Below are 13,910 nucleotides of genomic sequence, written 5' to 3' on the forward strand. Positions count from 1 at the left end.
AATATGGGTCGCGGTGGGTAGTAGTACTTCACGAGGTCTCACAAGTAAATATTACTGCTGAAGATAGTGCCCGCCACCTTTTTGAACAGCAGATAATACAGTTCAGACTTGAAAAGTACTTTCAGAGGCTAAGAAAGTAGCAAAGATGTATTCAGGATACATGATGGGAGGTACCGATGCGGAAAGCAGGAGGCATATCCGCTAAAATAACCATGGTTAACAATATACCGCTCTACTGTTCCTCCTCCAGATCCAGCCAGAAACGCTCTATTTACTGTACGCATGTCTTCACCCCACTTATCAGGCCATGTGTGCAGTATTATAGGCTCCTGAGGACACAGAGCTTTGCATAGATGACCTCTAGAATAGCACAAGGCAAATGTCAAGATCGAGGCAAAGTGTTGAATACTGTGCGGTCAGGCTGCCACCTCTACTTCTAGTCGCTACAGATCCTACTATGAAAAGCATACACCGAAAGTGGGTTTTGGAGCGCTTAGCTGAGATGATATTGGTGAACGGATCCCGTCTAGGACGCTATATACCGACAATATGGGCGACCCGCCATCAAGAAACACGTAGAGACACTCTGGTGGACACAACTATGGAGACCAGGGATATCTCAGCTAAGTAACAAGGCTCTCTCTTCCAGTTTACGGTGAAGAGGAACGACCCATTTCAGCGTCTAATGAGAAGAAGGATACAGTATCTGGGCCCAGATGCAGATAATGGGTACTTTAGGCGGGAACTACTAACCCACACTCTCCGCACTCCAGGCCTGAAGCTGGGCTTGAGATTCTACAATCGGTGAAGCAATGCCCACGGATGGGACCGAGCGCTTATTTAGCAAGTTATTAGGCATCTTGTACTATCATTGGAGGGCAGGTATTTCGGTTACACCATTATGAAGAAATACAATGCAGTTCTACAACACACTATAGCCAGAAGCAGAACGCTATTGAGCTAGGTGATTAACCATTTGCCCCTATTGTGTATGTATACCCCGGCAGATGTGCCTACATCTCTATAGGATCATTGTCACACTGTAATATGTTAGGTATTACAATGAAGAAGTGACTTGGCATTATACCAAGACCTATACCCACTCAATGGATGGCTCTTTCTAGATACAATATTCTTCTTTATGTCCAGAAGGTGTAATGATTAGACCTTGTTGACACTAACTGCTGCGCACAAAATTTGACTTACGGACAATGTTGCATATGTTTGCATAGGTACTCTGCTCCAAGACGGAATTCATCGTTATTACTCCAATCGCAATATGTTATCCGATCGAAGAGTAGAACCAAGGGATAAAACCAGTAAGCCTTGCACACCATTATATAAGACAATGACAACAAGAGTTGTGACTCTTCATGTTTCTAGAAACAACAGTGCAACGTGATAACAACGTCGGAGCTAGTACCACTTGTGGGAAGTGAAAGCGAGTCTCCCACACATAATGCTCATTTTTGTTTGCTGTCTTGGGCACAACTGAGAGTCAAGATGGTCGCTGTAGTTGGAGCACACTATCTGGAAACCGCCCGACTTGGGTCATGACTAGAAGCTTGAAACCCAATGAGTATATTTGGAAAATACAGATCATTCATCTTGCAACTAAACCACGCAAGGTATAGGTAAACTCCCTAGATACTTCACCTTTACTCTTCGGTCCCGTTACGCTCCCATGTAGGGCACAGGGATAGTCCCTTGAAAACAAGTTTTCTCTGTATTGCGTTCTACGTTGAAACACAAAGTTATCCACTCAGGAAAGTCCGTGACGTATTACCCATGATTATCGAGTCAGTAGCTAGCAAGGCAAGAATAGAACAGGGCGGGAGCTAGAAAGTACCAATAAAAAATTACATGTCACAAAGCGGGACGATTACGCCGGCGTTGAGCTGGCCTGCCCGTGAAGCTAAAGATTCACTGGAGCTATCCACATAGTTACTGAATTGTCCCCCCAGCAGTTTCAGTAGGCTCAAATTAAAGACATGATCCGGGAAGAGTGTGGCCACACCAGAAGACTGGGAAGTAGGAGAGGTACTCATCGCTCCGTCCACCATCCTGGCTACCACTAACACCATCACACTACAGACAGTCTACACTCAGGCAGTGCTAGTCACAGCGCTAATTCTAACGGGCGAACGACGGGAAGGAAACTGCCGCAGTCCTGCTCTGTCCCCTCTTACTCGTCGTCATCTGTCTCTGCTTACTTCCTACACTCCTCTGGCGTGGAAGGTGATAATACCCTGGTGTTTATTTAACATGGAGCAAATGGTAATAGTCATTCAGTCTAGTAAATGAAGACATACAGTGATGGTGCGCATAAGCTTCCGCTTTTGTGTTCGTTGAGAGCTACACCAATGACACACACTTTGGCTCTTGTGCAGTTCGGTTCGGCCATTTGTCCAACTTGTATTCCTAACCCCTCTTTTCCCATTTTCCCTCTATGATGGCATCCTTCTGCATTCCACTCAGAAACAAGCATAGCTTCTCTTACAAGATGATGGGGACACATGGATATGCTGCGGTGTGCAACTGTGGCTGCATGAAAGGAACACGTTAGGTCGAGGACGCCTGGATACCACAACTTCCCAGCCTACTGGGACACGCCACCTGCTTCAGGTACATAGCCATATCATTGCAATCCTGTGGTTACCTAGCGATGAAAGTAATATTATGGGTATACAATAAGGGTTACTGCAGCTTCTGTCCTTTCTAGTCTCACCAACACGGATCTTTTGCCTCCTTGAGCCTCCCATGATGGGTACATGTGTTCCCATTCATCTGAAGACAAAAGCTGACAGGGTCTTGTGTTGATGGGAGTGGATGGAAGGGAGGGCGGTAAGGACTTCCGTGATACTACAGTACTGCCGAAGCAGGTTGCCCAGCAAGTTACACTACGGGCACAGAGTCACTTGGTATTCCCACTTCTTACGAGCCATCCCCGAATATACAACTTCAAAAGGCGAACGAGCGGGAATTTTGTCATCCGAGAGGATATGTTTACCTGACTCGATCCCCATTAGCTAGATGGCGAGGCGTACAGCAAGCTCTCCCATTGTTCAAGAACACCTGCCTGTACAAAGACCAATAATAAGACACGTCTGGAAAAAGGACCACTGGCCACCTATTACAGGACCACATCCCGGGCACATAGGCATCCGACTCGAAACAACAGCGGCGTCCTCCGCCATTTTGGGACAGCAGTGGAATACAATACCTACACTGTCTGCGGGCCCCCTTTAGCCGCTTGTACGCACATCCCGGTACCTTTCCCTTGCCACTTACACTAGATCGGGATCACGATATAGACATACTCCTCGAAAAGAATAATCATTAAAAAATAAATAAATAAAAAAAATAATGGTAGCTGCCCAAGGCTGTTAGGATCAGCAGCAAGGATCCCGCGTCTCCACGCCTTCGCCAATCTACTTGCAGATCGATGTGACGACCGCATGCAAGTAATTCTAGCCGAAGCTATCTAGTCTCGCTTACAGTAGCCAGACATGAATGATGTACATGAATGATGTACATGAATGATGTACATGAATGATGTACATGAATGATGTACATGAATGATGTACATGAATGATGTACATATATACATTACATTACATACATACACACACATACATACATACATAGGTACACGCACGCTACGTCCTGCTATCTCCAGTGCTTCAATAGGGATAATACACTCAATGTAGACAATGAAAGGTACCTATGCTAGGCAGCATGTATTGTACTCGTTTTCCATTGTTCCTCAGCACAGAGCCCGCCCAACCACCCTCATACCCAACAGTCGGGCCATAGAGCGAGCAGGGTACGTACCGCTCGTTCACATTCATTCAGTTACAACTCGGCCGCCCCTCGAGAGTACAACCGGCCGAGCCTCTTTCCACCCCTCCCCCCGGTCCCTCGCTCTCTCTTACCCCCTACCTGGCCCCTCCTCCCATGCTCTCACTAGGTGGTCGAGAGCGCGAGGGGAGGGGGGACATGGTGTGGCACCCTCGAGGTTCACCCAATGAGGAGTCCTGCCGCGCTCTACGGGATCTGCTCAAGGGTTGGTAATTAGGTATATTGTATTGTACAAGAAGCTATGTCCACCCGAAGCCAAGACCAAGGACCGAAGACCGTGCCACCTTGCTTTCCAGTGTTCCTAGCTAGCTAGGTAGGTAGGGTAGGTTACTTTCTCCCCCCTCCCCCCCTCTCCCTCCATCTCTCTCCTCATTTTCCTCGCTATCGTTTAACTTTGCCTTGTGTAGACTCACCGGTTGTATAATGCATATGTCTGTGCGCCCGGCCCCTATTCCCAACACTGTCTTGTCTCGTCTCTCCGTGTACGATACATGATTACATTACCATCTACTAATTAGTTAGTATTCGTGTAATAACACCTCAAATACCCTCACTCACTTCCACTGTGTTGTGTGTGTATTTGGACCAATAGTAATGAACCAAAGAGGGAAGAATACACCAGCAAAGGAATAAACACTTGCTAAACACTGGGTAAATATGGGCCCTATCTTTCAACTGGGCACCCTTTTCGTAATTACACTGTATTGATGGGCATGGGTAATGATGTATCTATATGTACCTACCTCCTGTGTATGTAAATCAGTACGCGAGTGGGCAGGAGGGCGGGAAGGGCCCAGTGGGTTGTTGGACTGTCGCCTTTCCCTTCATTGGCTGGATGCCACTCTACTTGTGTGTAGCTTACAGCGAGGTCACAAAACCACGGCCTTGCTTCGCAGAGCACAAGCTCTTGGTACAGGTGTGCGCCTTTCCTAATCACTTCGCTTTCCTGTGTGAGCTGAGGTGTTAGTGGTCGTCTGTATTCTATTTCTCTCGTTCAGAGTACCATGAGGTATGACTCTCTGACAATTGAATTAAATGTAGCTGTCATATATCCTTTATTCACAATAATGAGCAAAGGAAGCAAGGGCATGGAAGATAATTTCATTATTGCGTAACTCATTGCGAATTTGACATGGTAATACCGCCGTCGTGTAGTACATATCCTTTCCATCCAGCGCCGTTCCTCATGGGTATCGCCCATAACGCCACCTATCCTGTCCTATCTATGCCATTATCCTACTCTTCTAATTTCGTTTCCGTTTCCGTTCCAGCTGTGACAGTTACCCAGTTCTAGAAAGGAGTACATTGCTTGAGCTTTTGCTTGCGTCTACATCCGCCTCCGCGTTTCTAGTCTATCGAGGATCGGGTGCGTGTGGGTGGGTGAAAGGTCTCATATGAGGTGCACAACATGTAAACACACTCATTTTGCACAGAATTTCTCGTAGGAAACTTGACATAATGAAAAAAAAAAGAATACAAAAAAAGAAAAGAAAACACACAAGGAGAAGGACAAGAAAGATGAGGAAAAAGGAAAAAGAGAAAAGACCCTGAAAAAGAGAAGCCAATGTGGGGAACTATACAACAATTGTGAAGTCAAGTTAAACTAAACCAAATGAAAAACCGGAGCATGTCTAGGTGAACTGTTTACTCAGACCACGTGTAATTGTTTGGCATGCCTTCAGTCTGGCTTTCCGGGTCGGTAAACAAGCAATCTTGTTGTTCATCCAGAGATAAGTCATGTATGGACTGTCGAACGACCGGCATGCTGTAGGAGCGCTGTGGTGGCATTGGTGCAGATGTCATTGGTGCTGATGGCATTGGTGCTGGCGCCATTGGTGGCATTGGCATGGGCGCCATTGCAGGAACTGGGCGATTCACCCAAGTTACTTGGCTGGGCATTGGATCATTGAAAAAGTTGTAGTTGATAGGGGTTCGTGCTCGTCTACGGACTGAAGTCGTTCGTGCGTTGGAGGGGCCAGCGAGCCTTGGACTCGATACAGTCCGTATTTTCCGATCTTCAATGCGACCATTGCGACCTGATAATCGCTTCAAGGCTTGTGATCGACGTGGAGGACCTCCTTTTCGATATCTGGTTGTGCTTTCCACACCGTGCACAGCCCAGTCTTCCAGAAACCACTCAGACGACTTCTTAGACTCAGAGCCACCCTCCCGTTTGGAGAATGCCTGTGAAATCCGTTGTTAGCCAATGTCAAAAAGAAAATCACAAACAACTCTTACTTTATTCATACTAAGATTGTGCCGAATGCTGTTCTGCCAGCCTTTGCTGATATCACTGGCTTTATCCGTGTTGTCTCGAAACCATTGATATATCTGCGCCAGGCTCATGCTGTGAGGCTTCACGCTCAAGAGCGCCAATCGGATGTACTGAGCATAGGGCATATTGGTCTTAACATTGCGTTCATCCTCCAAAAACTCTGCGAATAGGGTTTGATCTTCTGGAGAGCTCATCACAGGCGCCTCTTGGTAAATTGAACCGTAGTCCATCCCTGGCACGTGGCGAGGCTGATGTTCAAATTGACTATCAGGCAACACACCAAAACTAGGCCCTGGGATGTTGGAGTAAGGGCTGTCCCAAGCGAACTGGGTAAACGAGGGCTGGGGAGAACCAGTAAAGGACCACTGCATCGATTCAACGGTGGCATATGCATACACCTCGTGGGCTTGAGGGTCCGGATAGATAGATGGAGAGCCTAACTGGAGCAGATCCTCGGCTTCCACATTGCCCAGAGTTGACGGAGACGGTGTCAGAAGCATGTTGCCATTAGGTGTTGAAATCCCAGACTGATATGCTTGGTCAAACTCGGAGATGCTGGCCTCTGCCAGCAGCGGCTCGAATTCTATACAAGTAGAAGCATAATACTCCTCATTGTCGGAAGGAGGAGTCAACTGGGGAAAGTTTGGGGGCATTGCGTCACGTCTTTTTTTGGTCATGTCGTAATGATATTGAGTTATATCCTAAAACAATGGATAGGTGATGTTAACAGTCAAGTCCAAGAAGGTTGTGTGTAGTTGAAGTGAGCGCGCAGGTCTCCTTTCACAATTAAAGACGGCCAAGCTTGAACAGTAGAGAGAGTGATTGATAAATCAAACAGGTGTACTGGTTATCCTTCTTGTATCCAGTCTATGGTTGTGCGGTATGGTTTGCATGCGTGTGTCTGTATTTGTGATTTGCGTACATCCTGTGTGTGTATGTGCGTGTGCATGATCTCGAGACAAGCAGGAAAACAACCAGCCAAAGGGAAACAAGTGGACTCAAGACAATGTGCATTGGCAACATATGGTGTTTAATAATACATGGTAGACGGCAGGACAAATTGGGGGAGGATGGTAGATACGCTGGTTAGAAAGTTGGGCGGAGTAGAGGGGGAGTGCAAGGTAAGTAAAGTACCTACGTTAAGATTGTCGATTTAGATGCTTCAAGAGCTGTGTACTTGCTCTTGTCAATGGATCAAAATAGATTCAACGGGCGTAACCTGAGGCGAGGAAGAGAAGAGGCAGACGTTGAAGACAGGCTCGAGCGAAGAGCGAAAAGGTAGTGGCGGATAGAGATGGGAGAGGAGCTGAAGAGGACTTGGTGAATGGAGAAAAGCAGCAGCAAGTATCGAGATGAGACAAGCAGCTGGTGCCCGAATGTATAGTTGGAAGCAGACCGAATACAACAATGTTGATTGTGAGCTGTGAGCTGTGACAGTTTTAAGGCGTGCGATGTTGGTGTGTGGTGGTGGAGGGAGAGGACATGGATGAGGTCTTCACAACGGGAGGCTGCTACTTATAAAGTCGACGTCCACGTTCCACGTTCCACGGCGGGCTAAGGACCGGAGCCGAGGAGGTCAAGTGGTCAATGTGTCTGTCTGTAGCTACAGAGTCGGCCCTTACAAGATGAGTCTTGTTTAATCGGCCAAGTGTGGTACAGAGAGCGCAGGCTGACTGACTGACTGACTGACTTGACTGTAGGAGGGAAAGAATGAAGAAATGAATCAAATCAAATCAATGTGTGGCAGAGGATAGAGATCAAGACAATTCCCAACTACCTGCATAGGTTTGGTCAAGGAGGAAGTGTAGGAAGTAGGTGAAGTAGGTGAAGTAGGTCAAGTAGGTGAAGGAGGTCAAGTAGGTAAAGTAAGTAGGTAAGTAGGCAAGGAAGTAGGTTATGTAGGTAGGTAAGTGTAAAAGGTGTAGATGTGCGAGGAGGTGTGTGAGGTGTGGGTTGTTGCACGGGCGCGGGTACGTAGCCAGAGTCGTCAATGGCCTCTTCTACTGGAGACACTAGAGACACTGGAGACTGTTGGTCATGGCCGGGGACTGGAGTGGCCGCATGGATGGGAGACAGTCTGGGGAAGATGAGGATCCCATCCAAACCCCAGTCGGTCTCAGTCTCTCAGTCCAGTCTCCCAATCTCTCGGTCTACAATGGCCATAGCTGCATTGAATGTGTGTGGTGGTGTGGCCGTAGCCGTTGCGTGTAAGTGGTGTAAGTGCTCCGGGCGTCGATATAATGAAGAGAGAACCACACGAAGATGCCCAAAGCGGTAAGTGCCAACCTGTTAGTTCCCTCCATGCATACATTGTACATATGTACGTACCTAGAGGTGTCTGTATAATAAATAATATCCTTACCTTACTTAGGTAATAGTACCCAATGTACACATGGCTGTTCATGGATGTATACACCATGTAGGTACAACCCTCCCACAGCGTGCATGCACCCATCATCCTCATCATCTCCTGGCAGACAGGAGTTCTGCCATGGGTCGTCGGAAGAGGTACACAAGCTTACCATGTATAAGGTAAGGTAGGTATACTGTCTGCTGTACCTGGATGCCTGTAAGAGCAGAAAAAGGCCTCGCAGTAGTGTGCCAGGTGTGCGCCATGCTACCTCCCTACATACATATGTACACACATACATCTATACCTAGACGTCTGGACACTACACACGTCTATATACCTACACGTATGTATCTATCTAGGTAAGTAAGTACATATGTACCTATGTATGTAAGTAAGTAGGCATCTTCATACATGGGGTACATGGATTAGTATGTGTGTAAGTCGTCTTCAAACCCTGCCCCCTACTGTGGTGGATATATATAGGTATATATATATGTGTAGTACAAACCTCTGTGCCGAGCAGCATCTCGTGGTAGTAGTACATGCCTGCCATGTATCTCCTATTCGATCCATACCTGACATAGCTGCAATGTGTGTAGAATGTAGAATTTCAGTCGTGAGCACTGTATTGTCCTCCTTCACCTACAATCCAGCTGGAGAGCTATGGGTTGTAGGTAATGGACTCTTGACGGGTTCTCTCCGCTGTAGAAATAGGTAGGTTGGTATACAGAGCTCGTCCCGGGATGTCACTTGTAATTAGTGTGTATCTTCGCCTCTTCTTTCTCTGTTTATTTCTCTCCCTTCGCCTCGCCAATCGGCCCATCAGGGTCGAGTGAAACACTGATGTGTATTGGGTTCTCCTAGAATAGAGTACTAATCGGTCTTGAGAACCACAGGGTGCCCGTGGTAACGGAGGACCGGGAGTATAATCATCGAGGCATACACAAAGGCTCAAAACACACAGCCTGTGATGCTTTCGTACGTGTGTGCTTCCGGTCTCCCTAGATATGCGCGACGCAGCATCAGTCTGTCCCGTTCCGTTGCGTCCTCTATACTGATGCCGTTTTATTTTTGATTCAGTGCAGTCAGTGAGCTAGTACCATATTTTCAGTATTCATGCCTTATTTTAGATCATTCATACCAGAACTCCCCATTCAAGCGCTTGGATTGCCACCCGGTGCTTGACCAGAGTTACCTAGGTACTTACACATAAGTACATCTACATCCACAGTCAATGCTACCTTGCTAGTCCATCTTGGGTTAGTCTAGATCTAGGCTACCCGATTAGGCAACTTCCTATCTCCATCTACTGTACTTAGGTACCTACATACACTACATAGGTACTACATGTAGGTAGAGCAGTAGTACTACCGTACATCGCATCGTGTCTGAGGTTTTTGGACTCACGACTCTCGCCAGCAGCACCAACCAAATGCCTGGTGGTAGTAGTAATTGTTGAACGAGCTTCATCTGCTCGTGTACAGCATTGGGCGCAATATCTGCCAACCTACATACATCCAGCGTAGCGGTGGGCAGATCGATCCCATTACTGACCTGACCCATGCACCCGCATAGCCGTCAAGCGTCCACATCGCCTCCTGCGACCCTGCTCTGTAGGTAGGTTTCCGTCTCTGCGCTCGCGGCATGCCAACCTCGCATTTCTGCTTCTTTCTTTTGTATCCTCTTTTTTCTTTTCTCTCCGTGAATCTGTTCATCTGCCCATCTTTATGTACGTGATCAAAGAGTCCCCCCGCCCCTAGCGATGCTCTTCTACAATTGCCTTCGCTAAATATGTCCCCGTGACGTCTGCCGCATTTGATGATTTGCATCTGCGGCCAAGATTTTGCTCATTTACGTTGCCTGAGTCTCATATGCATCCATGTATGTGCTATGTGCCTATCTGCGTCCAAGTTCCCCTGATGCGTTTGTCACCGCGCAGCCATGGTTGTTACTGCCTGCTTCGGTATCTCGCGCATTCACGGTACAAACAGTTGCGCGCTTCTTCACGGTTAGAGAAGGGGTATCGGGTACACCGCTAAGTGGCGTGGGGTTGTCGAGGATAAGAGAAGACAAAGAAACCGGGCTCCTCAACTTCTGACACCACCTTTGCGACACCGCAGTTATCGAGATCTGGGGGATAGTCGTTTTCTGACCCCTCCCAGATACCCATCTGAGAGGCCAAGACGGCATGTCTCATTTCAAATCAGTCGCGACTCGGACTGGGCGAAGACAACGATATTGTGCTGCTCTTCCCCCTCTGAACATTCTGCTACAGTATGTCTGCGAGTCGCATCTTCCAAGAGGCCCGGTGCACGACATAGGGGCCGCTTTCAGGGCTTCCCTCCTGCTTACGGCTACCTGCATGGCAGTGATGGGTTTAGCATCTAGAGTCTCCATCTATTCGTTAAAGCTCGCCTCATTGACGGTTACACCGCTGCGGCCGCCTGGCAACTACCACCAGCCTTACTCCTAATTTAGGCCCGGATGCTAGCGCGGGACGTGGTTTCTAGCGGATGCCATCATCTGCATATTATTCCTATCTCTTCTAGAAGATCTCACGGGTCGGCTAACCACCTTAGAGGCCAGGAAGCCGACATGAAGGCCCATTGATCTGCAGACATGAAGATGGATGCTAAAGGGACAAGAGTCGTGTGGGAAGTCAGAGCTTACTGCAATGTGTGGCATCATAGATCTACCAATATGATAACCGATCACCGAGGACTCGGTCGATAACCTAGGCCACTCACCATTCAAATCCGTATTTTTCGCGCTGCAGCAACTAGATAGACCGCCAATAGACGAGAGTTCCCAGCTATGTCGAAGTCTCCCCGACTTTTACGCTCATTTGCTGAATGTGATCCATCACACTATCAGCTGCAGTCTGAAATGAAGTTAGGATTTGTCTAGTCGTTGTGTCACTAGGCTTAGACGAATTAACGCCGGGTATCACTTAGAAAATGACTGATGAAAGATAAAGAATGTTTCTAGCACCCTGTTATGCAACCGTTGTGTGTTGCTATAGCCATGCGAAATATCGGCTAATACTGTACACAAACTATCTGCCATACGTCGTTTGTCTCGCTAACAACCTAGCGACCAGTGGCGCCTTTCGTTGCAGATGCTCGGCCTACTTTCGGTAATAAATCTAAGCATAGTATGTTAGCATGACCGCTTTCACGAGAAGGGTTCTACACGGAACGCCTACCTTCTTGAATTGGAAATGAAGTTGAAGGATACCCTACAGCAGGATGTCAGTCTGATGTCCTTACAAAGTGCGACTTGCGTGAACCTGAGGTGATGTAGGAGATAGGAGTGCCGGTTTCTGAAACAATGTGGTGCATGGTTACACAACAGATGTGGCTGGAAACTGGTCTGATAGATGTTCAAATCAGATGTAGACAAAGACATGTTGCTCCATACAGAGGCTTGCGGCAGGGAACCGGTCACCCTTTCCACAACGATTCGCAGAAATCAAGGAATATTAAGCTTAAGGGGGGAGAGAGCGATGAGAAACCATACCTTGTCAAAACTGCTCTTAAAACCGCGATCCTTTTTTGCGCTGTAATCCCACTCGCGATCAACGATGCGGAAAGCGATGTCTTCGTAGGGTGGGCCCGAAATGAAGCGGATGAGACATGTATCCTCTTCACCCGCAGGGGCAAGAGACTCGCCCTTCCTTCTCCCGTGTTCGCGGATAATCTTGAAAGTAGGAGCTTTGGTCTTGTCGATGAGATCTGGATAAAATATGTTGAACTTATACCCTTGAACTACTTTGGGGGGTGGATTGTCGTGATCGTAATGAGTCTGATTGTACTTGTTCCATTCGTAGCCCATCTGCACCCGGTTGAAGTACCGTGGCTTCCTTGGTCGATATTTATCAGCCCACTGGGGTTTCGTCATGCCCGAGACTGTTTCTTCCGCTGTGAAGATTTCCTCATCTTCGTTCACACCGCGCGCAACTTCGCGTTCGTACAAAGCTTTGGTGGCCTGCGAGAAATCCTCATTCGCGCTGAATGCAAACCTTGCTGTACCAGGAGGCGCGCTACTAGTGCTAGATGAAGATGGAACCGCCGGTTTTGGCCGGTTGATGGCAGCTGAAACTGTAAACTGATCTTTCAAGGAGGGCTGTGCATTGATGTTTCCAGCCGCGAGTCCCGCGGCTTTGTCCGGGTCAATTTTCGCCAACAACTTGAGCTGGTTGTCCCGGATCAAATCGCAGATTTTCCTAAGTCTTGCCTTAGCTTTATACACTTGCAAGCTTTTGAGGAGTTGTTCCCAGTAGTCGGTGTCCATGACTTCATCAGAGCGAAGCTTCGCCTGTATTTGACCTTCCAGCTTCTCCAGTTGTTGCAGACTTTTTGGCCCTAAAATCTTGTCTACATCGGACGTGACAGCGCTTACCGCGCGTCCCTCAGGTGCCAAAGGCTTTAGCTTCAGCTTATGATCGGTAACCAGACTCCGTAGAGCAGTCCAATATTCCCTATTCCTAGCATTTGTCTCAAGCGTGTGGTATGACGCAATCTCGGAATCCAGCTCGGTAGCCTCCGCTTCACTGAGTGCTTCTATGACAGCGGTAGGCGCAGGGACGGTGATTTGGACATCCTTCTCGTTGTCGTCGAAAACATCTCGATCGGTATCTACGTATCGGAGATTGAACGCCAAGAGGTCGATGGGTTTGGCCCGCCCCTCACGGACGCGGATGTCCGCTTTCTTCTTGGACTGCTTGAGTACAAACTTATCTTCATCGGCGACAAAACGCTGCGATTGTTCGTCTTGGCTGAGATAGGTTTGTCGAGCAGTACTCGTAGTGTTTGGCTGGAACGACCGCTGAGGCTTTGAGATCCTGGTATTGGCATCACGTCTGGGAGCGGTGATGTCACGGCGAGGGGGAGACTTACGGCCAGAAATCATAGCTCGACGCCCCGGATCCATCGCAACAGCTGGAGCCAGCAAAACGGCAATGATAAAACGAGTGATACGGTGTAGGTGGTGATGAGATGTCGTCGCAGCTTACCTCATACAGGTTAAGCAAGCAAGTTGGGGCCAAACCACCTACCTAGATCCGCCTAGGCCGCCTTAAGTTTCAGCCACAATTCCTTGCACAAATGCTGCCTGCCCCCTGCACCGCCACTCAGCCTTTCCACTCCACTTTTGCTCTATTGAGGCTGAGGTTCCACTTCATACCTACCTCACTTACAATAAGATCACTGCCAACCCAGTTCTACCTGCGGACGCAATACCATGCTACCAATTTATCCATCAACTTCATTGTACACTTAATTAAGAGTATCTTTTGAAATACGCCGAGGACTGCGTCCATGTGTTCTTATGCCATCCCTACGGATGTAGCCTGAATTTCAAAGTTGAGGATAGGTAAGTCATGCAGGGATATAGGCTCTCTAATCCTAGGGCGAGCTGTTG

The 13,910-nt window shown here is 47.9% G+C and overlaps 2 protein-coding genes across 2 annotated transcripts; both read right to left on the bottom strand.

Annotated features, from left to right (window-relative positions):
- Positions 1-4,951: 4,951 nt before the first annotated feature.
- On the bottom strand, positions 4,952-6,789 carry F5B22DRAFT_661850 (uncharacterized protein; the record flags this gene model as incomplete). Its single annotated transcript, XM_047980395.1, has 2 exons — positions 4,952-6,045; positions 6,100-6,789. The coding sequence occupies 2 exons, from the start codon at positions 6,787-6,789 to the stop codon at positions 5,506-5,508; spliced, it is 1,230 nt and encodes a 409-aa protein (XP_047833501.1). The 3' UTR covers positions 4,952-5,505.
- A 4,827-nt stretch (positions 6,790-11,616) lies between these two features.
- Positions 11,617-13,421, bottom strand: F5B22DRAFT_634414 (mid region of cactin-domain-containing protein; the record flags this gene model as incomplete). Its single annotated transcript, XM_047976975.1, has 4 exons — positions 11,617-11,634; positions 11,759-11,856; position 11,937; positions 12,009-13,421. The coding sequence occupies 4 exons, from the start codon at positions 13,419-13,421 to the stop codon at positions 11,617-11,619; spliced, it is 1,530 nt and encodes a 509-aa protein (XP_047833502.1).
- Positions 13,422-13,910: the final 489 nt, after the last annotated feature.

This window comes from Xylaria bambusicola (genome assembly GCF_022495145.1).
Source record: "Xylaria bambusicola strain CBS 139988 unplaced genomic scaffold F5B22scaffold_8, whole genome shotgun sequence".
Classification (NCBI taxonomy): Eukaryota; Fungi; Ascomycota; class Sordariomycetes; order Xylariales; family Xylariaceae; genus Xylaria; species Xylaria bambusicola.